This window comes from Elaeis guineensis, chromosome 12, assembly GCF_000442705.2.
Source record: "Elaeis guineensis isolate ETL-2024a chromosome 12, EG11, whole genome shotgun sequence".
Classification (NCBI taxonomy): domain Eukaryota; kingdom Viridiplantae; phylum Streptophyta; class Magnoliopsida; order Arecales; family Arecaceae; genus Elaeis; species Elaeis guineensis.
The window spans coordinates 1,425,867-1,453,032 of NC_026004.2; the positions used below are offsets into that span (position 1 = coordinate 1,425,867).

At 36.8% G+C, this 27,166-nt stretch overlaps 2 protein-coding genes across 2 annotated transcripts in view; both read right to left on the bottom strand.

Annotated features, from left to right (window-relative positions):
• Window positions 1–1,538: 1,538 nt before the first annotated feature.
• LOC105055713 (casein kinase 1) lies at window positions 1,539–10,455 on the bottom strand. The gene is made up of 14 exons (XM_010937653.4): window positions 9,576–10,455; window positions 9,414–9,454; window positions 8,708–8,777; window positions 8,447–8,595; window positions 8,191–8,286; window positions 5,581–5,651; window positions 4,546–4,607; window positions 4,377–4,440; window positions 4,179–4,263; window positions 3,967–4,093; window positions 3,738–3,811; window positions 3,592–3,655; window positions 3,365–3,471; window positions 1,539–2,258 (listed from the first exon to the last, which is right to left on the bottom strand). Exons 1-14 carry the CDS (start codon window positions 9,649–9,651, stop codon window positions 1,959–1,961), a joined length of 1,386 nt encoding a protein of 461 aa, XP_010935955.1. The 5' UTR covers window positions 9,652–10,455; the 3' UTR covers window positions 1,539–1,958.
• A 4,906-nt stretch (window positions 10,456–15,361) lies between these two features.
• The window catches only part of LOC140852916 (uncharacterized), a 34,699-nt gene continuing 22,894 nt past the window's right edge, over window positions 15,362–27,166 (bottom strand). The window contains exons 5-9 of the mRNA XM_073246829.1: window positions 17,287–17,952; window positions 17,083–17,201; window positions 16,394–16,583; window positions 15,760–16,289; window positions 15,362–15,536 (exon numbers count right to left, since the gene is read on the bottom strand). Of these exons, the coding sequence (XP_073102930.1) occupies window positions 15,362–15,536; window positions 15,760–16,289; window positions 16,394–16,583; window positions 17,083–17,201; window positions 17,287–17,952 (1,680 nt within the window). The remainder of the gene's footprint in view (window positions 15,537–15,759; window positions 16,290–16,393; window positions 16,584–17,082; window positions 17,202–17,286; window positions 17,953–27,166) is intronic.

The window sequence follows — 27,166 nt, forward strand, 5'->3', positions numbered from 1 at the left end:
TGTTTCTGACCCGCATATGCATTTTCGTATGCACGGCAAAGCATCTTCTGACGTCAACAACTATCTCGGAAAAGGCAGATTGAGGCGAGTTGAATAAACCAAAAAATAAAAAATAAAATAAACCATTGATTTGGAGCCAGATTGATGAACTTGTAGCTGTCAAATAAAAATTTAAATTGAAGCTTCTGGGTTGCTGAATTTTGATTATATTCAACCTTATTTTCTTATTCTATTCCTCTTGAAAAAAAAAAAATTGGAACACGGTGCGAGAGTAAATGCGCTGCTCTTTAAAAAAATTTTATATTTTCCGGTACGATAATTTGAGTTTTTTAAGAAAATACACTATCCTGATTATCTTTCGATTGATGAACACTGCAGCAGATTGAATGATTGAATGACAGTTTTTATAGCTAAATATGATAGTGATATCTTGTGGACTGAGATTGGAGGTTTTTTTTAGAGAACTCCGGTATTTCTTTGGAGGTCTTATTGGGAAACTCTGGTATCTTTTATTTTCTTACTCTCTTGAAGGGATGTTTAGTTCATAATCAAAATCGGAATGGAAATGAAAATCGGAATTATCAAATTCTCCGAAGTATTTGATTCGTGATCGGAATCGGAATCGAAATTGAAATAAAAATTTGAATTCATAGGAGAGAATAGGAATTGAGTTCCAGATTGAGCCATTTTCATTTCACTCTGGCTAAACACCCGTGAATGTATTCATACAAAAATTATTTGAATAGATCATCTTATTGAAAAAAAAAATTATATTATTTATTTTATAAAAAAAATTGAAACATGATACAACTAAATGCGCTGCTCTCTGAGAAACGCCTGCATCCGTCCCTCGCCTCGCTTTTGTTAATTAACTGGCTGAACTGATTGGTGGATGCCCATCGCACATGCCAGGGCCACACCAAATTCCTTAGGTTTGTGTAATCTCACCCTCCACACCCTCTGACCTCAAAGTACATCACCGGATCATCTGGACCCGCATTTGTTTTTCATTGCTTACGCCCCTATCTAGGGAGAGAGATTATCAGAGGTTCGGGAGCCTCTCCTTGGATTTCGAAAACAGCGAGATCTGAGATCCTAATCTCCGTAGCTTTCCGAGATTTGGAGCTCGATTCCAATCCTTAGATCAGCGGTTTCTACACCCGCGGCCTCTCTTGTTTTCGGTAGATGGACAAATAGTGTTGGCCCTCCAATGTCAAGCGTATCCATGGCTTGAATTGGACGGAAAGGGTGCAAAGATCCAAGGGTTGCTTTAGTTTCCCCCGAGACGGAAGGTTAGTTTCTTGGATTTCACCCTTTTGCACGGTGTGAGTTTACGCTTAAGCCAATCTCTAGTTCGCCAGATAACAATTTACTGTGTCTTTCTTACCTCTTTAGTCATCTAATATCCACGGCTGTCATATATTTATATTATTTCAAAAAATTCAGACATAAACTTCAGCAGACAACAAGCATGCTTGACGGTATGCGCAGCTACCGATAGACAGCAAATGTTTAGAAAAATTCACAGAGCAACAATATATAATGTATGATAGATGAGATTTTTTTTTTTTTCCTTCTTTTATTGAGAAGATGAAAGTCTCACATAAACAATTGTCCATGGAAGACTTCAGCTGTATTACACCTGAATAACAGCAGGATCCCCTCAACAGGAAAGCAAAAAGGTGCTCTTACACCTTAAATGTGATGTTCGGAGACTCCCATGACTGGATTACGTCTTCGGTGGATTACTGGCTAGCTGGATCCCGCAACACTGTGACTAAATGTCAAGGCGGGGATGTTTTGCTTTATAAGCACATCTTATCACAATCAAGCAAAAACTAAAAAATATCAACAGAACATAGCCAAGTTTGGCTATGCTCAAGAAAACTCAGAAATGGCAAAGAATTGCTAGTCCCCCATACCGGGGCAGGAGCATCTTACCCACCGGCTTTTTCCCTCTACTTCCTCTTTTCCCCACCAATTGATAGGAGTTCAAAGCTACGGATTGGAGGTTCATCACGAGAACCTCTCACAGCTGCAGTTTGGGAAATTGACGATGACCTTGATTCAACCCCAGGCTGAAAAACTCTCTGTGCACTAGATGGGCGGCTACTGCTGGTTGAAAACAGCCGGTTTGCTCTGCTATGTTGCTGCTCACTAGGCTCAAGGGAAGAACCTGCTCGAGTGCTGGAAAAAACAGCCCTCTTTGATGTGCTGCCATTGCGTGAAGATGGGCGACTTTTTTCTGGTTCGTGAGCCTGCGATGATGAGCATGAAATAAGAAAAATATTTACAGTATAGCAAGATTATAAGCATTGCAAAAAACAAACATCAAGAATTTCTCAAGTTGCATGATGAAGAAACATTGTATACGTGTGCAGAGACAGCTCACAGTGGATGAGATTTTCTTGCCTAATTTCCCTTTTGCATGCATGTGGTAACCTGTTAAGCGGGCAAAACTGTCTAAACTTGTTGTGTCTTGCAGGTTTTTTTTGCTAATTTTAAATTGCAAAGGAGACTTATCCCAAACATCAAAATCAGCTTTACATATAACCATGTATTCAATCAAAAAAATGTTATGTTTCACAAACCACCTCTTGGATAAGATCCTAACCTCTTTGAATTGATGCCAAATTCTTAGCCTTAGGCAACTTTGACAACAGAGGATCAAGCCAGTTAAGCTAGGCAGCTAGTTGGTGGTACCCTTTTTTACGACCTTTTTTAAGATTAGAAGAGGTTAATTTCAACCTTTCTACCCGATACCCACCCCTCCTCTAAGGGTTGACTCTAATTGGAATTGACCTTGCCCAAGTGGCAAGGGGTGATATCATCCGACCAAGAGCTTGGTGGTTCCTAGTTAATTAGTTAACAGATATCAAGCTTGAGCAATGCTTGACTTGTTGTCACAGCACTAAATAATATAGCTAAGAACACATTCCAGAGGTAATCTGCAGCTCCCTCCAAAGAAATGGAAGGTAACTTGGTTGTTTGGGCCTGCAGTGTCTGAAAGTGAGGCTCCATTCATGCCATGTCAACTTAATTGAAAGAACCAAAAATGTGATTCTGGGACTTAATTGGTTCGCTTGTCCTGACCATGTATCAGCTTTTGATTGCAGATTTCAGTAACAAATGCTAATTTTTTTGATTGACTGTAGAAACACAGTTCAATATGCTTTTGGTTGCACATGATACTGTTTTATAACAATAGAATGTGATTAACATTTAACCAGGTATATTTAAATGTTAAAACACTTCCTGTACTTTTGGAGAGTCAGTTAACTTCAGATAGTAAGTTATGAGAGGTATGGCACTTGGTTACGGTACATACAGACAAATACAATTACAACAAATCAGGACAACTTACAGTCTCCTTGGATGGCATAGTTGCATCATCTGCCGTTCTGTACTTGGAGCGGTCACCATGATGACCAGAACCTGAAGCATTTCTTCTTGTGAATGCTTCAACCACACCTGAGAATTTATCATGAATTTCTTGTCCGATTAAGAAAGAAAGTAATTCCACCTGTCAATACCTATCAATACATAATGGATGATTATGGCCTGATAGATTCACCAAAAAAGAAAACAAACCTGAAGTTCTTTCTGTCCTGTCCAGAGATGGCCCAACAGCTCCACTTGTTCTTCCACTGGGTTGCTGGAAGAAGAGGACCAAAATATAAACATGAGATAATGGGGGTGACATATGCCAAGGTAATAAGAAAATGCACAAGTCATACCCGCACTCGTGGATTGGAAGCAATCTGAGGATATTTCAATATGGTCCAGTCAAAAACATAATCAAATTGATAGCCTGCAACAATATTTCAATCAACACATAGAAGGTATAAAAGACTACAAGGGCTTAAAATTTATTGCATCCTTTGTAGAAAATTTATTTAGCCATATTACAGTTTAAATACTATAAGGCATCAGTCAAGGCCAGGAAGCGTAATGCTTGAAATCAACCTTCTCTAATAAAGAGGTCGCGAAAAAGCCTCTTTAGATATGAGTAATCCGGCTTGTCATCAAACCGCAAGGATCGACAATAGTGGAAGTAAGATATAAATTCTGATGGATATGACTTGCACAGCACCTGGTAAAAGGTTAATAAAAAGAGATCAGAGGCTGGAACATTTTATGCATTGAAATCAGAAAAGGGACCAGTAAAAGAGGACTACCTCTACCGGTGTAAGCATTTTCTTTTCACTAATTTTGTCATATTTCTGCTTTTTAGTGCCAGCTTTCAGTCCCTGCCAAGGAAGGCTGATGCCAAGCAACATGACCAGTTAAAAGTGGAAGGATACAGATGTCACACAATTGTTTAAGTGTTCTAACAAGTGTAAAAAAAAATAAACAAGAGTAATGTCAATTTCAACCTTCCTCTTAAAAAATACATAAGCACATAACCAAGAGATTCTAAATCATCCCTCCGACTTTGCTCTGCATGCAGACACAACATAATAATAAGAGACAGCAGAAGTGCAATCATATAAGAATATAAAGATTCTTTGCCAAATATTAGTAAATAAGGTGTGGCAAACTCACCGACTCCTAGATGTGTGTTAACACTTGCATAACGTGCTGTTCCTGTTAGGTTTTTATTCTCCCTGTAAAATGAAGTCTTACATCTCAGCGAAAGTAACCAAGAAACAAGCATTTTCAGAATAAAACAATACCACCTTTTTCTCGAATAAAGGAAAACTACAGCATGGCGGGGGGGAGGGATGTGGGGAATGTAAACTGGACATTGCTATCAAAGCCAAGGTGATTTTGATTTGTTATTGGTTCTCACTAGCAGTCAGCTAGCATCCAATCTCACAAATGATGGTTACCCCTGCCCGTAAAAAGTTAGGCTGCCACCAAGGCTGAAGACTTGAGAAAATTGCTTATCAGTCACTTGTTTGAATAAACACTATCAGCAACGTGTCCATTAAAGGGCTCTTGCCTATGCAGCTGCATAGGCTTATCTGGTTCCTTTCCCAAGCATTACAATCAGGAAGCCCCTAATGTGGCTGAAGCGCATAGCTATTAGCTATCACTGAGATCTTGCACAGAACCATTGCAGCCAGCATACATGGCCAGGCAGCAGTAGGTTACCTGGAACATACAGGTCAGTTGGGGCTAGTTAGGCCTGGCCCAGTTCAGGCAGGGTGCACCAGGTGGACATCAAAAGTCACCTTCATCTTTAAACACTTTATCTGCTAGTCATAAACAAAAGATAGAGAGAAAACAAGAAGAGAGCTCACATGACAGAAAGCATCCGTCATTGTATACTACAGAGTAAAGACTGCAAAAAAAGGTTTCAGAACTACATTCCTTGAATAAGGTCTCAGTTTGCTTTGTTCAATTTTAACATATTGCACCAGCATGATTTGCTATATGCTATATTTTTTTTATTCCGCTGCTACTGATAATAAGGATAAAAAATGAGAACCACACCTTAAATGGTCGTCAGTTTAACATCCAACTCACATGAATAATACTGAATAATACCAAAGAGTGCAAAATAGATCACCTGCCATGCAGGCAAGAAACAGCTTTTCTTAAACATTAGCACATAAGAATCAACGTATAATTCACCTGTAAGGTATGTGCTTATGAGTTTGGAGGTCTCTATATTTCTTTGCCAAGCCATAATCAATGATATAAACCTGCCATAAAGAGCAAACATGGAAAATAAGGGAAAAAGTGCAACAGAACTCGAGCAGTTTATAACTGAATTTACAAAAAAAGAAAAAAAATGCAAATGCATCCAATTATGCTAGTAACTAGTGTGCAGACCTTTACCGGCAAACAAAAAAAAAAGAAAAGAAAAAAGCCTAGATAACCATAGAATCATATAAAACAAGGCATTAATACAAGTAACAACAAAAAGAAACATGAATTGCTTACATATCTGACATAAAATAAATGGTGTATATGCACAAACTAATTCATGTTTGGCTAGCCATTACGTTCACCACACAGCTTTCCTGCATGTTATCATCTCTAAAAAGCAAATAAGTTTTCGCATATTGTAACATTCCATATCAATGGATGGCTCTTATGTGATGCCAAATTAAGAGTCAAAGTTCTGCAAAGAACATAGGTTCAACAAATGGTACTTTATTTATCTATATTTTCTATTATGCTAGAGTTCTCTCTGCGAATACATGCCCAAAAAGACATCATGACGGCATCTGTTTTCATAAAAAAATCTGTGACCCCAGAATTTCCATTCAAAACAACAATAAATTACACCAAAAAAAAAAAAGTGCAACATACTTGTTTAAGATGGGGCAACGAAGTTAAACACCAATCTATATGGTGATTCACCATACTTAGAGAGAGTAAGAAGTAAACTGAACCTGGCACATCAAGAATATTTATCGCTAGGACCAAACATATCAGAAATTTGATAAGACCATCCAAATTCCTAAGGTTGGCAAAATTCCCTCATAATGCAGTTAATTAACATATATCAGACACACCCAACAAACATTACTGTTGAGTTTTTGTCCAGATAGCCATGCTCATATTGATTTAAGAATACTTGGAGCGACCACATATGCAACCATGAAAATGTTGACTTCAAGATTGTGATTCAGACAAGCATCATAGGAGTGTAGATCCTTTTTCTTTAAGAAAAAGATACCCAAAGCCTATTTCACAAGCCCATAATAATGATGCCATCTGATTTTGAGATAGTGATCACTATGATGAAGTCTGGATTTGTCATGTTATCACTTGAACAGTTCAAGGAAAAACTTAATGCATAACTTCAACCTCCTCGAGTTATCAAAGCTTGATTGTTGTCAAAACTTAATAAAAGCTCATTACTTCAAGTATTTGTTTAAATTCTTCGATTTAGTATACAAATACTTGTTAATTAATTGGTTAGGATTACAAAATGCTACATAAAGCTATCGGCCAAACAAAGGCGGAGTTAAAAAAGAAGACATGCTAGTTGCTATAACCATCCTTTTAACAGTTGATAGGAACAGCTTTGTTCACCTTGCAATCTAAGCATGTTTGTCGAAAGTTTGCTAGATATTTGCATATAAATATAGAATGTCCTAAGGTAGCAATTAAAAAAAATATATATATTACAATAAAAAGAAAATGAGCACGTGCAATAGCATCCAACCAAGCATGATTCTTAGCTGTTAATGGTGGATGTCTGTTAAGTCATTGACATGTAGAACAGATCAAAACAAACTATTCTCCATATTCGTATTGAAGTGAAATGGCTAAAAGATCACAAGAATGGCCAAGAGGAAGGGGCGCAAATAAGCAAGAGTTAAAGAAAGAAGTGAAGCATGCAAGATTTTCAAATATTTTATGGCGATCAATAGCACTTTTATACTTTGATTTCACAGTGCATTCCATTACTTTGTTCACTGAACCGTAGTGAGCTGATTTGCTCCATAAATTATGCTGGACAAAACCTTGGACCATGATCAAGGTGTAGAAATTGCCTAAGTATTAGAATGAACAACCGAAAGCCAGCCATTCAATAAGGACACTGCTTGCTTAAAGTTAATAAGAAAGCATGCATGTGGCGGCGATGCTTGAGAACATTCTTTGATGTTTTTTCTTATTTCAAATGATCAAAACTATTATTCTTTGTAAAGAAAAGCTCTAAAGTAGATCTAATCTTGCAAGAACAGATACAGCATATTCTTGACTAGTTAAGTTTCTTTATTTTTTTTTTTTTCATTTATGTTATCTGAGATCAAGGCAAGAAAATGTGAAATAAAATTGCTGGCTCATTGTCAAACAGTAAACCTTATAAAAATGAATCTTCTTTGGAGATACAAAAATTTTCCTTCAAAAATTTGACTATACAAGAATTTCCATCCTTGCATTCACAAATTGTTCCACGCAATCCAAGATTGTTATTCTGGTCATCACACATGATAAACAATCGAAGGCCCAATTGACATTAATTGATATTCGCGAATCAATCAAACTGAACATGCAAAAACTAGTATCAAAACATTTAGATTTGGGATGTAGAAGACATCAGTACATAGCAAGTGAAAATTTGCTGTTTAACAACATCAATCTATGATCAAGTAGGATGAATCAAAATTTTGACACTAACTTATTCATAAAAGGATACAAATTCTGCTGCAGCATCATACCAACAAGTGCAATTCATATTCTTAAACATTAAGAAAGTAGAGCCAATGTAATATAATAATGTACCTGATTTGCTTTACGACCTAGGCCCATAAGAAAGTTATCTGGTTTTATATCACGGTGGAGGAAGCCCCTTGAATGCATGTACTCAACTCGGTTAATCTACAATGAAAAATTAATAGTGTTACTCTACCATCACTAATAACTATACATTGTTCAAAAAGCAGAAGGACAAAATAAGTTCATCCTTAGTGTTGTTGTGTGAGGGGATCACCAGATATGTCAAGAACTGAAAATGAAAAAAAGCAAAGAATGTACTTACTAACTGATCAGCAAGCATGAGAACTGTTTTCAATGAGAATTTCCGATTGCAGTAGTTAAATAAGTCTTCCAAGCTAGGCCCTAGAAGATCAATAACCATGATATTGTACTCTCCCTCCACACCAAACCACTTTAGGTGTGGGATCCCAGCTAAATAAACCCAAACGCACCAAAAAAGAAAAACAAATAAAAAATTTAAAAAAAAAATCAGTAACATTGGCTAAAAAGGCAAACTGATTACGCTTATAGATTAACCACTTACTTCCTCCCTGGAGAAGCATATACAACTTTGACTCATAATGAAGTTGAGGATGCTTGGTCTTCACGGATTCCTGCAGAATTTAGTATAAGAAGAAAGGAAATGAGTGATTAATTCTTATAATAAAGCACATGGAGTGATGGAGCAAATAACATGCAAGGCTAGGAAAGGATTCATTAGATCATCAATTTACTGAAAAATATGGACAAGAGGAGTAAGTATCCTAACAAACTTTGGACAAGCAAACATTAATCTAAGCCCTTAGATACAAAACAAGGCCTGATAACATAAAGAAGACAGTGTGCATGTGAAACTTGCTAATGGATAAAAAAAAAACAACAAAATATTAAAGCATACAGATGGGAATCATGAAAATTTAAAAATAAAACACTGCATCAGGTTTTCAGAATCATGATATATGAACGGGTAGCATGGAATTACCCAATAACTCCTCTGACTGCAACAGAATCATGTTATCAGTATAAAAATAGAAATTTGCAATCTCAATAGCTATAGTTTTGCTAGGCATTTAATTTTACCAAACAGCCAGAGGTTTTGATAACTTCAATTACTCATCACCAAGAGCAATAACGAACCATTTTAATTGAAAAAACAGTCAGAAGCCTCCAAAGATACACACGTCACAAGACTTTGATCTTTGCTGTTGCAAAAATATAAAAGTAACAAGTAAGGATAGATCAGAATATACCAGTTTTATGGCCACTTCTTCTCCACTCTGTATGTTAACACCTGGACAACAATAAGCCCCCAAACAAAACATCAAGAAACCACCAGAAACAAAGATCCAAAAGATAAAACAAAACCAACTCATTATTCAAACATTTATAAGAGAATCAAGAACGTATCTCACCAAGATATAGCTCGCCAAAAGATCCACTGCCGATCTTCCTCCCGAGCTTGAACTTTCCTCCAATGACATGCTCCATGAGTAAAGATCCGTCAAGAAATCCACCCAAAAAATCAACTGCCAACAGATCACCCTCTCAGACGAAACCTTAGATTGCCACCGCTGATCCCAAAACCAAAACAAGATGAACCGATCCCCCAATCTGGAGAAATCCAAATTCACAAAATAAAACCCTAAAAGGAACTCTCCGAACTTTTATGCTCAACTATTCCCGATCCCACCAACCTACATTACAAGAAATCTAAACCTTATACGTCGATTCCACTACGATCAACTCACCCGAGGGATTACGATCAGGACCCTTCCCAGCTCAAATAATTCCAACATCCACCACCACAATCTTGGCCCTCAACCTCCCGTCTCGAAAGAAAGAAACAAAGAAATCGCACTCCTCCCAAAGATAGCGAGTGCTAATAATAAATCCCAGCTACCGCCGCATTGAAACAAAAGCCCTCCGTCCAAATCCGATCAAACCGGAGGAGTGAATCCAGAGCTGGATCCAAACCCTCACAACTCCGCCAATACGAGAGATCCAAACTCAAACCCTAGTTCTTGAATAAAAGATTAATGCCACCTCAAGAAAGACGGTGGAAACTGAAGGGGAAGATTGGTTCTGGCGATCGACGAAAACGATCGAATCCCGTGAATTCGAACAAGAAACGAATAGAGATCGCGGATCCGGAGACAAAAAATTCCGCCAAAATCTTCGTAAATTTGTCCGAAGAGAAGCCACGAGAAAGAGAAGAAAGCAGAGGGAGAGGAGACAATGGCTAAAAAGCTGAGAGGTTTTTTTCTTCTTCCTTTTTATGCTGACCCTTATTATTATTATTATATATTAAAACACACCAATATATTTTCGCATTATTAATTGTTAATTAGTTAATAAAAAAACAAAATATAATCTGCCGGAGGAAAACACGGGGATGAAGCGGCCGCTTCGCAAGGAAGCCGCCGGCCGAGACGTCTTAAGCCTTGTGGAATCCAATTGAGTGATCTCACTGTCAGGATGACCGCATAAAACTCACAGACAATAAACTACGATCTTTCTTTCATTTGATATTTTTGCAGGAAGTGGACGGTGGATTTAATTGCTCGCATCGCAACGATTGTTCGGTTTGGGGGCCTTTGGGCGGCAGAACTACTCGATTTTGCTGCAACTTGCGCGGTACCTCGCGCGGCGCACGCTGCTTCGACTTCTCCCTCGTTGCGGCTGTAAGAAATCGGTGCCGTTATGCGATGGGCTGCTTCTGTCTAAACTTCTACGTGTACGGTTGGTGATTAATGGTTGGAAGGATTACAGTCAATCATAAACGTTAGAGGATTATCCAGCAAGCGCGTTGCCGAAGGCAAGGAGGGTGTTGAAGATCGACGGCTCAGATTAATGGACCTGAATACATTCCTCCATCCGATCCCTATGTCGCGCGTACGCTATGAAATATGAGCGTGAGTGTATCAGACTTTACCAATAATGGCAAACGGATGGGCCCCACAGGAAACTACGGTTCACATTAGAGACGGACATGGTCCGATTTCGGATCGATTTCATGCTCAAATTTAAATGGAATCAGTCCCAAATGATTTGATATTTTTAAAAATTAAATTAATAAAAAATTAAAATCAAATTAAATTAATATAATTTAATCGATCTGATTTAATTTGATTTATCAATTTATATTATATTATTATTTTATAATTTATGAAATAAATTAAATTATTTTTAATTTATTTTTTTACATAAAAATATCATCAAAAAAAATTTATCAAATAAAATAATTTAAATTGATATAAGATATTGTCACTTAATAAAATAAAATTTTTAAACAAACATCATCATTAAAAATTAAGATAAAGATCTCCAACACATTACAAAAAAAATAAATCATTTAGTAAATAAATCATTTAAAATTTAAAATTAATCAATATACAATTAAATTAATAAATAATATCATAAATTTAAAATTATTTTTTAATATATTAATATTTTAATATAAATAATATCTTAATCAAAAAATGTTATTTTGTTAAAACGGATCTGGTTCGATTTCAGAACAATTTTATTTACTGGTAAATTTATATAAATTTAAATTTATTTTTTATATATTAAAAATTAATTAAATCAAATTAAATAAAATTTTAAATCAAATTAAATCTAAAATTTGATACGATTTTATCAATTTGATTGGTTCATATTGTTCACCCCTAGTTCACACCAAAGCATTTGCATCGTTTCAATTGCTTCAACCTATCCCAGGTAAATTCGGCCGCACATTTCCGGGTTCTACGTGGCCATCCCTTCCCATGGGCTTTTGACTACTCTTACAAAGCCACGCCATCGGGTACTTTCTACGCTATCTACAACTCTATTCTCATCAGCTGCACTTGCTGAACATGTGACAACTTTTCTGGGAAACTAACTAGCGACACGTACTGATTGTGACCGCCTGAAAGAGTAAGGTGGGTGCGTGGAAACATACGTATGAAACTGAAGGAATAATACTATTCGATAGTTGACAGATTAGAGCTCTTTTCTCGAATAATACAAAAAAAAAACTTTTTTATTAAAATATATTCAAATCAAACTTATTTACCAAAGTGACGTAAGAGGGAAAAACGCCATTTTGAATGGCGTTTTTTCCCCTGCCACGTCACCCCCCATTTCCACGGTGGCATCGTCTCAAAAAAAAAAAAAAAATAAACGCCATTTGGAATGGCGCTTTTAAAAAAGCCATTCCAAATGGCGCTTTTAAAAACGCCATTTTGAATGGCGTTTTTAAAAACGTCATTCAAAATGGCGTTTTCCAATTTTCCCACCCAAAAATAAAGGAAAAAATCGTGGGAAAATGGAAAATTATGTTTTTTAAAATTTGAAATTAGTAAATAAATTAAAAATTTTAATTTTGATTGAATTTTAAAATATAAAGATTTGAATTTGTAATTCATTAAAAAAATTAATTTAGATTTTTTATTTCAAATTTTTTTTAAAAGATGTCCAAAAAAATCTTAAGAAATTAAAAAAAAATTATCATAGAAAATAAAAAAAGAGAAAAAAATATGAAAGAAAAAAAAATTTGAAATTAAATTGAAAAACATCATTCGAAATACTTGTCTTCAAAATTTTTAAGAAAATTAAAAATTATAAAATTTTTAAAAAATAAAAAAAAAGAATTATAATGTAAAAATAAAAAAGAATAAAATTTTAAAGATAAATTGAAATTAAAATATTATTTCAAATTACTTTCTCAAATAAAAAATAATAAATTAAAAAAAGATTCAAAAAAATTTTAAAAATAGGCTAAAAAAATTTTATAAAAATAAAATAAGTCTTTAAAAACGCCATTTTGTAAATTGAACTTTAGAAAAAATAATAATTTTTTAATTAAAGAAAAAGAATACGTAATAGAATGCTAAAAAGAAAAAAATGGAAGAGAAATGAAATTATAATTTCAAATGATAACTATTTTAAAATAAATAAAAAAAAGTATCATAGAAAAATAAAAAAATAATAATAAAATAAGAATTATAATTATAAATTTTAAAGAAATTTAATTTTAATTTAAATTAAAAATTATCATTTAAATTATTATTTTCATTATTTTATTTAATTTATTTATTAAAAGATTACAAATACATAATATAAAAAATTGTAAGAAAAGTAGATTTATATTTTTTAGTCGACCCCATGAATCGACTCATGGCTAAAAGAGTTTAACGGCACGCAAAATTTTTGACTGCGACACTCTGTGAGTCGATCCCTTGACTTTCTTTCTGGTAATTTTTATTTTTTAAATTTTTTAAATAGAGGAAGAGAGAGGAAGAGGGAGAGAGGAGGCAGCTCACCGTCGTGCTGTCGGAGAGACGCCGGAGTAGGGAGAAAGAAGAAGAGGGAGAAGGAGAGAAGAAGGGGGGAAAGGAGAAAACGCCATTTCCTTCGGTGTTTTTTTATTCTTTTTCTTTTTTCTAAATTTTTTTAATTTTTTTTCATAATTTGTTTAATTATTTTTTTTAATTTATTAAATTTTTTAATGAGGATAGTAATTTGAATGATAATTTTTAATTAAAATTAAAGATAATTTTTTGTTTTAAATTATAATTTCTATTTTATTACCATTTTTTATCTTTTATTTACTTTTTTTATGATATATTTTTTAATTTAATTTATAATTTTTATAATTTAAAAATATAATATTAGTTTTCTTTCATTTTTATGATATATTATGTATTCTTTTCCTTTACTTAAATTTGTAAAGGAAGAAGGAGAAGATCGAGAAGGGAGAAGGAGAAGGGAGAAGGAGGGGAAAAAGGGGTTTGGGGAGGGGAGAGAATGACGTTTTCTCTTTTTTTTTTATTTTTTATTTTTTTTAATATCTTTACTTATCTATTTATAATTATTTAATAAATAAATTTAATTAAATAATAAAAATAATAATTTAAATGATATTTTCTAATTTAAATTAAAATTAATTTTTTTTAAAATTTATAATTATAATTCTTATTTTATTATTATTTTAATAATTTTTTTATGATATTTTCTTTAAAATTTATTTTAAAAATTTTATCATTTCAAATTATAATTTCAGTTTTCTTTTATTTTTATCTTTTTAGCATTCTATTACGTATTCTTTTTTTTTACTTAAAAATAGACTTATTTTTTCTAAAATTTAATTCAAAGAGCAACATTTGATATATTATTATTTACGTTATAATTTTTATAATCCTTTCAGCATAACATTTTCTCTCCTAATATTCTGAGACACGTTCGAGTATGTGTATCTATATGCACCAATCATAATATCCAATCATTTAAAATTAAATAATATAAAATAAAATCAACATTTAATATTATTCAATAGAATAAAAATGTCAAACGTAAAAAAAAAAATACAACAAATATGAAAAAATACTAAATACAAATACAATAAAGACTAAGTCCCACAAGAACGTCGCGGCGCCCATGATCGTCTGTCGGATCATCTACGGACTGAGAGACCCGTTCAACTCTCTCATCTGGATACACGGATGGATGCCTCTCAAAAAAGTATCATACTCATGTGGCCAACTGGTACCCGGTGATGGCATCTGGGGGATGTACGAAGAAGAAGACGCTGCCATCTGTAGATGAAAAGGCGGTGGCATCTGTGCAGCATCAAATGATGACATATGCGGTGATGGCATATGTGAAGCATATGGTGACGGCGTATAACTCATATCTAGCGCCCGAACTGCTCCATACCAAAACGCACAGGTATGTGCATCAACACCAATCGCCACAAATGTTCCGGAACCTGTTCTCTCCATCTCCCGCAGTATCTGAATCCGCTCGTCCTCATCAGTCGTAGATAAAGCACGACGAGCGTCCAACACGAGATCCGACATAGAATAAGTCTATAAAATAAAAATAGAACAGTTAGTATAAAACAATCAGTATAGTGTACAATATAAAACAAAAATATAACACAAATAACATGAAGTAATTTTCATAATCTTACCAAAAGACGTACAGTAGAACTCTCGCCCTCGTATCCAGAAACTGCATACTGAGACTGTCCAATGACTCGCACCATAATGCTAAAAAATCAAGTCATGTAGTCATCAGTATATGAACGACCTCTCAAAATAGGATCACCATGAACAATAAGATCTCGACGTGCATCCCAAATATCGATGTACTGTGCATGTCTGATACGCCAGTCGATACGAACTCTCCCTCGTCGATCAATACGATGAAGTCCCTAACTGGTATCAAACTGCTCTGGACCCACAACCAATCGAGACGGGACCCACCACCGGAAGAGACGGGGGCTGAGGACCGCCGTCGGGGCGCGGGAGCCCGCCGTGGCCATCGGGATGCGGGGCTCGCCCCCGGGAAGTACGGCCCGCCGGCATAACATTTTCTCTCCTAATGTTCTGAGACACGTTCGAGTATGTGTATCCATATGCACAAATCATAATATCCAATAATTTAAAATTAAATAATATAAAATGAAATCAATATTTAATATTATTCAATAGAATCAAAATGTTAAATATATCCAAAAAAATAGTACAACAAAAATGTAAAAATACTAAATACAAATACAATAAAGACTAAGTCCCACAAGGACGTCGCGGCGCCCGTGGTCGCTTGGACCTTCTCAAGAAGGTCCTCGTCGGCTGCTCCTGCTGTGATGGCTCCTCTCCTATATCAGTGGAGGAGATCTGCTGATCATGCTGCTCAGGAATAACTGATGCTGTCGGATCATCTACGGACTGAGAGACCCGTTCAACTCTCTCATCTGGATACACGGATGGACCTGAAAAAAAAGTATCATACTCATGTGGCCAACTGGTACCCGGTGATGGCATCTGGGGGATGTAGGACGAAGAAGACGCTGCCATCTGTGGATGAAAAAGCGGTGGCATCTGTGCAGCATCGAATGATGACATATGCGGAATATGCGGTGATGGCATATGTGAAGCATATGGTGACGGCGTATAACTCATATCTGACGTCCGAACTGCTCCATACCAAGGCGCACAGGTATGTGGATCAACACCAATCGCCCTCAATGCTCCGGAACCTGTTCTCTCCATCTCCCGCAGTATCTGAATCCGCTCGTCCTCATCAGTCGTAGATAAAGCACGACGAGTGTCCAATACGAGTTCGGACACAGAATCAGTCTATAACGTAGAAATAGAACAGTTAGTATAAAACAATCAGTATAGTGTACAATATAAAACAAAAATATAACACAAATAACATGAAGTAATTTTCGTAATCTTACCAAAAGACGTACAGTAGAACTCTCGCCCTCGTATCCAGAAACTGCATACTGAGACTGTCCAATGACTCGCACTGTAATGCTAAAAAACCAAGCCATGTAGTCATCAGTATATGAACGACCTCTCAAAATAGGATCACCATGAACAATGTGATCTCGACGTGCATCCCAAATATCGATGTACTGTACATGTCTGATACGCCAGTCGATACGAGCTCTCCCTCGTCGATCAATACGATGAAGTCCCTGACTGGTATCAAACTGCTCTGGGATGCCCTGAATCTGACCAAACTGCCGCAGGACACGATCGGGAAGATGCCACTCTACCACATCAAAACAAATAAGCGGCACCCTAGCAGTCCATATGTCGTGTCCAACTGTACACATCTGCGGCAGTATAGCCAATATCCCATCTGTATATGGCTTCCACAAAAACTGATATAATATAATTAAAATAAAAAAAATTAATAAAAATTTAGATTATGAATACTGTAAATTGATATTTGTAAAAAATTTAAAATTTATCCGTCTAGATGTATCAACTAATGTATCCAACTGGCACCTATAAACCCGTGCCACTCTTGTCGATACGTGATGAACGTTGAATGCAACGTTCCATCTGTTTCACAATGTACTAATATTAAATAAATTTTAAAAAAAAAATTTAAATAAAATTAATAATATTTCGATACCTGTATCCTAATGGACCGTCTAGTCTGAATGGAACATCAGGATCCTGCTGCTCTGATGGCATCTCGAGCAACTGTCGTCGTAATGGACTGATAGTCGGCATACGCTCCCATACCCAAATCTGCAAATTTCAAAAATTAAATAAATAATATATTCAATATCATATATAATTAAATATTAAAAATAAAAAATTTTAATTCACATACCTGCAATAATACAAGATAACCGCCAATCTCGCTCTGATCAGCATAGGCCCCCCGACACATAGCTCGGTATAGACAAGCTAGTACTGCACTGCCCCAACTGAGTCGACGAGCGAAGTCTAAATCCTCTAATAATGGCAGAAACATCAACTTCATCTTATTCGATGAAGTATCAGGTAACAGGACACCACCTAACAATCGCAGCACCTGACCCCTAACATACTGCTGCACCATCTCCTCCGGTGCATCATCCGCAATATGAAAATGACGATAACGATCATCCAAACACTCAATCCTGAGTCGTGAATGATCGAAAAAATGTGCGTCGGGCTCAAACCCTAACAATCGCAAGCACAAAGCCTGCCACTCCGGAATGGTAAGTGCGGGATCAACTCCGGTAACTGGATCTCCATCAACTGGTAGTCCAGTAAGGATGCTGACATCCTGTAAAGTGATGGTCGCCTCACCAAATGGAAGATGAAATGTGTGTGTCTCTGGACGCCATCTCTCAAGCAAAGCAGTAATAAGACCAACGTCCATCTGTATACGACCGATCCGATATACTCCATAAAATCCCAGATATCGTAAATAATCTAACACTCTACGTGGGATATCCTCTGTCCTCCAGAAATCTGCATCGGATCGTCGTAGACGAAGATGTCTGGACTCCTGTAATAAAATATAATAATTAGATAACGTATATGATTTTTAAAATGAAAATTTAAAGAGTAAAAAAGATTGTAATACTTACGCCGCCATTTAAAATAGTCTGCGATCGATGATGCTCCTGCAATGTAAGAATACTGCTGTCTCGAGGACCGGGATATCGTGGATCGTAAGCCATAATACGCTGCCTCAAGCAAAATTATCACAGATATATTAAAAAAAGTAAAACAATATTTTAAATTTTTTTTTAAATATAATATTATCACACAATACAACTTAAACACAAAATTCAGTTCATCCCAACATATTACACACGTAAATTCAAATACAATCTCGCAGTAATTCATAAAACACTGACAAAAATAAATTTTCAAAGCTTTCAAATTCTTCCGCTGCTTGAAGTTGAAGTATGTTGAACTATCCTAGGACAGCGACGACGATCATGACCCTGTTCCCTACAAATACCACAGTGATTCTTATTTCTTATTTGCCTATCATCCATCTCATTTCGTAGTCTCGTTGACTTTGGTCTACCTTTCTGCTTCGGTCTCAAACGATGATGATCAGGCATGCATTTGAACATACGTGTATGCATCCAATAATCTTCATGTGGTAGTGGATTGAAATTATCGGTCCAAGCATTCATATATGCTGTAATTGTATATGCATCATCCACAAAACCACTAAAATGTACAGCAATTTCTTGACACACAGCTAAAACATGTGAACATGGATATTTATACGTGCTCCACTTTTCACATGAACAATTTCTTTCAGCTAATGTAACAGTATGAGAATTTCCTCCACCTCGTAGTCCTCCGCCTGCTCTTCTCGTAAGCACTTCATATATACCTCTTTGAAGGTTGAATGCTGTTACTCGGTGCTGGTTAGCCTTAACTTGATCTTCAGCAATTTTAATTGCAACATGAGGAGTAAAAAGATTATTTTGATTCTCCTCTACATATCTCAAGGCTTGAGCATGCCTCGTATTGAAATATTTGACAAGACGATAAAATGTCAGTTGAACACAAGCTGTAATTGGCACATTTCTAGCTCCTCGTAGAACACTGTTAAAAACCTCCGACAAATTTGTAGTTAAAACACCATAGCGTAGACCATCATCATGTGCCAATGTCCACTTCTCCTTTTCTATCTCGGACAACCAGCTCCAAGCTTCTTCATTCACTGTTCTAATTCTGCCCATGATAAAATTGAATTTACGAACTTGATGAACACTTCCGGCTTGCCATACTGCTCTTTTCAGCTGCACATTTTTAAAATGTGTATTGAAATTACTGCAGATATGTCTTAAACAGTATCGATGATAGGCACGTGGTGGACTCCATCCAATAGACTCATCTGCGATGGCATTTAATATACCTGGATGCCTGTCAGAAATTAAGCATATTCTATTTCTATCTTTAACAATATGTGTTCTGAGCTGGAAAAGAAACCAACTCCAACTTGCAGTCGTTTCCTCATCGACAATTGCATATGCTAATGGAAATATCCCATTCTCTGCATCAATGCCTGTTGCAATTAACATCTTACCTTTAAATTTACCATACAAGTGCGTGCCATCAATGCTAATTACAGGACGGCAGTGCATAAAACCCTGAATAGATGGTTCGAAAGCCCAAAAAATATAATTTAAAACACGAACATTGGAATTCACAGATTGAAAAAAATTCCATGAAACAACTGTACCAGGATTTGCATTTTGAAGTGCAGCCATATAATAAGGTAATTTAGCATAAGATGGCTCCCATTCTCCATAAATATCAACCAATGCCTTATGCTTTCCACACCATGCTTTCCTGTATGATACTGTATATTGAAATTGATCATTAACGGCTGCCACAATAGCTTCAACTTTAACACCGGGATCTTTCTCAACAATATGTCGGACTAATGTGCTAATCATTTTTCCACTGACATGTTTGTGGTCTCGACTCAATCCCGTAAACAAACAAGTGTGAGGACCCTCATATTTTGTGATTTGAAAATATCCATGCTTTTTCAACAATGCAGCACGAAGCCTCCATTTACAATGCTGAACATTATCTGATGATGCGCATCGTACAGACCATAATTTCGAATGCGACTGAACTACATTGTATGTCCGATGCTTCATAATGTGATAAAGATCAACAGCTCTCCTTACATCATCTTTACTCTCAAACATTAAACCTTTAGAAAATTCAGTCATCGAAGAGTCCCAAAATTGATTGTCAGAATTCAATCTTCGACCAGCACTAACACAACCACCATCATCTAAATTTATATCATTAAAATATTGTGGAGGTTGGTGCAAATGAGATTGAGATTCTTCCACATTAATATTAGCTTGAACATCTTCATCATCATTCTCATCTTCATCATCATCGTCATTACTGCTACTGTCCTCATCCATCCAACTGTCTTCATCTTCATTTTCATCTGACTCAAAACCCAGACTATCAGAATTTATTCCTCCGACTACCCAATCATCATTTTCTATATGAGTGTCGTCTCCCGCACTTACCACTACTTGTACCAAAGGAGAAGTCACCATAGCAGAAGACACAGGAGAAGTCATCACAGCACTTGGAATAATTGGACAGCTAGGACCGGCAGTAATGAAATATTGTTCTGCAAAACCGGCCTCAACACTATTGGTTTGAACAGCTTGAGTTAAAAACCGACTATGATATCCAAAGCTTGGTACATCTGCTTTTTCAATATATAATTCTAAAAATCGACAATCTGAATATTTCAAAGGAAATGTCAGCATTTCTTCGACATCATCATCGTCATCAATTGGAACCAAGATATATTTACTCTGCATTAACTGTCCCGACAGATTAGGAGATCTCCATTTCAATTTTATTTCATATTTTTCTTTGTCTATAGGAATACTGCTGTATAAATGATCCAATAATTCTTGACGTGATAATGATGAAGATATTCTAATCATCCGATTTGCAGGGTGACTATACTGCACACCAGTTTGATCATTATTCTGTATCATGCCATCATAATACAATAAAACACGAACTCGAGTACTGGCCATTTTCTCAAAACAACCTACAATAAAATCAAAATTAAAATATTTATTATTAATTATTTTATTATTACCAAAATTTTACATGATACATGCATCATATCATCAACAAATAGGTACAGATAGATCTTATCCCATTCGAGAATTGCATTAATTCTATAGATTAATTACATTAATCAAACGATACGCAAAAAGGACCGAAAGAAATTTCGACAGCATTTCCCCTTAGTTCTCCCCACACGACTCAAAATGTGTGAGGAGAACTAAAGAAAAATACTGTCCGAAATATCTCTCGAACCCTCCGCATATCATTCGAATAATGTAATTATCTATAGAATTAAATGCAATTCCCAAACTGTCCAAACTGGACAATCAATTGATCAATGTATGTATTTTACGATATCCATATAAAAATATATATGAAATATATATTTTATACGGATAACGTAGAATATTATACATTGATCAATTGACGGGTCTACGTTTTCATGAAATGCAATATATTTAAAAATTTAAAATACAATTGAAAAAATTTACATGATACATGCATCATATCATCAACAAATAGGTACAGATAGATCCTATCCCATTCGGAAATTGCATTAATTCTATAGATTAATTACATTAATCAAACGATACGCAAAAAGGACCGAAAGAAATTTCGGCAGCATTTCCCCTTAGTTCTCCCCACACGACTCAAAATGTGTGAGGAGAACTAAAGAAAAATACTGTCCGAAATTTTTCTCGAACCCTCCGCATATCATTCGAATAATGTAATTATCTATAGAATTAAATGCAATTCTCAAACTGTCCAAACTGGACAATCAATTGACCAATGTATGTATTTTACGATATCCATATAAAAATATATATTTCATATATATTTTATACGGATAACGTAGAATATTATACATTGATCAATTGACGGGTCTACGTTTTCATTAAATGCAATATATTTAAAAATTTAAATTACAATTAAATTTAATTAAATAAAGATAAAAATAAAATTAAATTAATGAGATAAAAAAAAACGAACGTCGGAATCCATGGACCCCACCGTCATCGCAACCGATCGCATCGGAGCCATCACCACGTGGGGCCCGCCTTCAGCGCACGCGGCCCACCGACCGTCTGAGCCCACCGTCGAGACGCGGGGCCCGCCGTCAGGGCAAGCGGCCCCGCCGGAAGAGACGAGGTCGAGGACCGCCGTCGGGGTGCGGGCCCGCCTTGGCCACCAGGGCGCGGGGCCCACCGTCGACCGTCTGTGGCCAGCAACCGAAGAGAAGGGAGAGAGAGAAGAAGAGAGAGAAGGGGGCGCGGCCCACCGTCGGGACGCGGGCCCGCCGCCAGGATGTGGGCCCCGCCTTCGGGAGGGGCGCCCCGCCGCCGGCCGTCTGTGGCCGGCGGCCAAGGAGAAGGGAGAGAGAGAGGAAGAGAGAGAGGAGAGGCCGGGGGCCACCGTCGGGATGCGGGACCCGCCGCCGGGATGCGGGACCGGTCGCCGGGACGCGCGGCCCACCACCGGCCGTCTGTGGCCGGCGGCCAAGGAGAAGGGAGAGAGAGAGGAAGAGAGAGAGAGGAAGAGAGAGAGGAGGGGGCCGGGGCCACCGCCGGGACGCGGGACCCACAGCCGGGGCGCGCGGCCCGCCGCCGGGGCGCGCGGCCCGCCGCCGGGACGCGCGGCCCGCCGCCGGGGCGCGCGGCCCGCCGCCGGCAGTCTGTGGCCGGCGGCCACGGAGAAGGGAGAGAGAGAGGAAGAGAGAGAGAAGAAGAGAGAGAGGAGGGGGCCGGGGGCCACCGCCGGGACGCGGGACCCGCCGCCGGGACTCGCGGCCCACCGCCGGCCGTCTGTGGCCGGCGGCCAAGGAGAAGGGAAAGAGAGAGAGGAAGAGAGAGAGAGGAAGAGAGAGAGGAGGGGGCCGGGGCCACCGTCGGGACGCGGGACCCACAGCCGGGGCGCGCGGCCCGCCGCCGGGACGCGCGGCCCGGCGGCCACGGAGAAGGGAGAGAGAGAGGGAGAGAGAGAGAGAAGAAGAGACAGAGGAGGGGGCCGGGGGCCACCGCCGGGATGCGGGACCCACCGTCGGGACGCGGGACCCGCCGCCGGGACGCGCGGCCCACCGCCGGCCGTCTGTGGCCGGCGGCCAAGGAGAAGGGAGAGAGAGAGAGGAAGAGAGAGAGGAGGGGGCCGGGGCCACCGCCGGGACGCGGGACCCACAGCCGGGGCGCGCGGCCCGCCGCCGGGACGCGCGGCCCGCCGCCGCCAGTCTGTGGCCGGCGGCCACGGAGAAGGGAGAGAGAGAGGAAGAGAGAGAGAGAGAGAGGAAGAGAGAGAGGAGAGGGGGCCGGGAGCCACCGCCGGGACGCGCGGCCCGCCGCCAGGATGAGAGAAAGAGAGAGAGGGGAAGAGGGAGAGAAAAAGAGGAAGATGGAGAGAGAGGCGGGAAGAACTCACCGCCGCCGAGACCTCGCCGTCGTGCCGCCGTGCCGTCGGAGAGACGCCGGAGAAGATCAAGAAGGGAGAAGGGAGAAGGGAGAAGAGGAGAAGGAGAAGGGAGAAGGAAGAAGGAGAGGGGGGAAAAGGGATCTGGGAGGGGAAAACGCCATTCTCTATGGCGTTTTCCCCCTTTTTTTTTATTTCTCGTAATTAAAAAAATATTTTCTTATGAATATCTTATTCCATATTTTTTCTCAATTTTTAACTTTACACTGTATTTTTTTATATCAAATTTTAATTCAAATTAAATTTTAATTTTTCCACCCATTTTTTTCCTTCATTTAAATTATTTTTTTAAATTATAATATTTAATTTTACTTATTAATTAAAATATTATTTTTAATTTCAATTACAATTTTAATTCTTATTTCTTATTTTTTTAAGTCACATTGATAAAATACCCTAACAAATAAATTGTAATTAATTTATTTTTATTTTATTCTTTTATGATATATTTTTTCTAATCTAATTTATAATTTCTATATTTTTAAATTTTAATTTTAAATTTTTTTATTTTTATATTTTTTATATTCTACTAGTATTTTTTTTTCTTTTATTTAAAATAATTTTTAAAAATTTATATTTAAATTAATTTTGTTATTTAAAATATAATTTTTAATTTCATTTACAATTATAATTCTTATTTCTTAAAATTAAAAATTATAAACTTTGTTCTTCAATTACAATTATAATTTCTATTTTTTTCAATTCTTTATATTTTTATAATATTTTTTAACCCTACTTTTAAAATTTTTTTGAATCTTTTTAATAAATTTACTTTTTAATTTTCGAAAGTAATTTTAAATAATATATTTATTTCAATTAATATTTAAAATTTTATTTCTTTTAAATTTTGAATTATAATGCTTGTTCTTTGATTATTTATAAATTTCTATTTTTTTCAATTCTTTATCTTTTTATGAAATTTTTTTAGGTCATTTTCAAATTTTATTTGAAAATTTTTTAAATTAAATTAATTTTATTCTTATAAAATATATTTAAAAAATATTTTTATTTCAATTAAACATTACATTTTTTTTGGTTATAAATTTATATTTGTTATTTTTGGTGACTTTTTAAAAATTTTCACTTTTCAACTTTTTAACTTTTCATAATTTTTTAACTTTTTAATGTATTTTTTTATCAAAATTTATTTCAAATTTACTTTTTTTAAGTCACATTTATAAAATACCCTAACAAAAAAATTGTAATTAATTCAATTTAATTTTATTATTTTATGATATATTTTTTCTAATCTACTTTATAATTTCTATATTTTTAAATTTTAATTTTAATTTTTTTCCACTTTTATCTTTTTTATATTCTATTAGTATTTTTTTCTTTTATTTAAAAAATACTTTAAAAATTTATATTTAAATTTATTTAGTTATTTACAATAAAATTTTTAATTTCATTTACAATTATAATTCTTATTTCTTAAAATTAAAAATTATAAACTTTGTTATTCAATTTCAATTATAATTTCTATTTTTTTCAATTCTTTATGTTTTTATAAAATTTTTTAACCCTCTTCTTAAAAATTTTTTGAATCTTTTTAAAATAAATTAATTTTAATTTCCGAAAGTAATTTGAAATAATATTTTCATTTCTTTCATATTTCTTTCTCTTTTTTTTATTTTCTATGATAATTTTTTTTTTCTTATAATTTTTTAAATTAATTACAAATTAAAATCTTTATATTTTATATTTCAATCCAAATTAATTTTTTAATTTATTTACTAATTCCAAAGTTTAAAAAACAAAATTTTCCATTTTTCCACGATTTTTTCCGGGGGGAAAATTGAGAAACGCCATTTTGAATGGCGTTTTTAAAAACGCCATTCAAAATGGCGTTTTTAAAGACGCCATTCCAAATGGCGTTTTTTTATTTTTTTTTTTTTTCGGACGATGCCAGCGTGGAAACAGGGGCTGACGTGGAAGGGGAAAAAACGCCATTCAAAATGGCGTTTTTCCCTTTTGCATTAGTTTGGTAAATAAGTTTCGTTTTGATATATTTTGGTAAAAAAATTTTTTTTTCGTATTATTTGGGAAAAGAACTCTGACAGATTATTTATTACCGAGGAAGCGGACGCACGTGACCTGGCCCTGAATCTAACCTAGTTATCTGGTGGAGATCAGGTGATGAGGTCTGAAAATAAAACTAGTTGGTGAATGTTACATGATTGACACGTTTACAGTTCAAGATATAGATATATATATATATATATATATATATATATATATATATATATATATATATATATATATATATATATATATATATATATATATATATATATATATATATATATAAAAGATATATAATTAGAAGGAGGCTTTCCTCCGGGGTATGCACGTGCCGAAGCCATATTTGGTATCATGTTGTTATTCTATTTTATTTTTTAAAAGAAATGATAAAAAATATAAAATCAGTTATAAAATATATATATATATATATTTATTTTTATTTTTTATTTTCATATAAATATGAATATTTTCAAAACAATATAAATAAAAAAAATTTAATTTTATTATTTTTAAAAGTGAATTGTTACTCCTCTTTTTCTTTTGTTCTCTCCATTTAACCTCTTGATCTTAATGTGCCCTTCAACCTCTTCCATATATTCATCGTTTTTCTTTTTTCTTTTTTGTAGGTCTCTCTATTGATTTCATCTATCATGGTTCTCCTCAACTCTACTACTCCTGTTGGTGCAAAAATCTGCTTGCGCCGGAGAAGCTGGAGTCGAGGAAGTCGCGGTCGCCGCCGGGACCTGCAAAGGAAGTCTAAACCGGAGGTGGGGTTGCTCCGGCAAGACCCTCCGACGCTCAAGTCAGTTCTCTGCCTCAACAAGAATGGAGTGCTCGAACGGAGAATTTAGCAGAGTTTTTAGATAAAAAAGACGAGAGCTTATAGAATAACGTATCTGGAGCCCCCTTTTATAGGCGGAGGGGACAGTAACCTGATAGCGACATCTGTAACCGTCTGGCAGTGGGCTGCCCAGGGTCAGGTGGAGTTTGCTGCTAAGAGTAGTGGGGTGGACCCGTGGCTATCACCGGGGAGTGCCACGTGGAGTCTGTCGCGGGGAGTGGAGCGGCGTCTGTTGCCACGACTTGCCAGCGGATGAGAGAATCGCGCGGTATCCGTCGCAGGAAGTGAAGCAGGATCGTGGCCGTTATTGTGGCCTACCAGGGAGTAGTGGAACTGCGCGGAATCCGTCGTAGGGAGTGGAGCAGAGCTGCGACTGTTACTGCGGCCTGTCGGGGAGTGATGGAGCTGCGCGGAATCCGCCGCAGGAAGTGGAGCAGGATCGTGGCCGTTATTGTGGCCTGCCAGGGAGTGCAGATCCGTCGGCCGAAGTTCGGCAGCGGACGGAGCCCGGCTCCTGTAGGAGTCCTGGCGGAGTCTGCTTGCGGTTGGAGTTGTTGGCGGAGTCCGGCTCCCGTAGGAGTCCGGACGAAGTCTGTCTGCAGCCGTTGGAGTCAAGGACGAAGCTCGGCTCCCGTAGGAGTCCGGGCAGAGTCTTCCTGCAATTAAAGCTTAAGGCGAAGTTCGGCTCCCGTAGGAGACCGGACAAGGCTTACCGGCAGCTGATGTTGGGGACGGAGCCCGGCTCCTGTAGGAGTCCGGGCGGAGTCTCCTTGCGGTTGAAGTTGTTGGCGGAGTCCGGCTCCCGTAG

Excerpts from the sequence above, each read along its gene's own strand:
- LOC105055713 (XM_010937653.4), bottom strand. The coding sequence starts at position 9,651 with ATGGAGCATGTCATTGGAGGAAAGTTCAAGCTCGGGAGGAAGATCGGC. Across the intron at positions 8,596-8,707 it reads TATGCTTCTCCAGGGAGGAA|CTGGGATCCCACACCTAAAG; the intron begins GTAAGTGGTTAA and ends GGGTTTATTTAG. Across the intron at positions 5,652-8,190 it reads TAGGTCGTAAAGCAAATCAG|GTTTATATCATTGATTATGG; the intron begins GTACATTATTAT and ends TCTTTATGGCAG.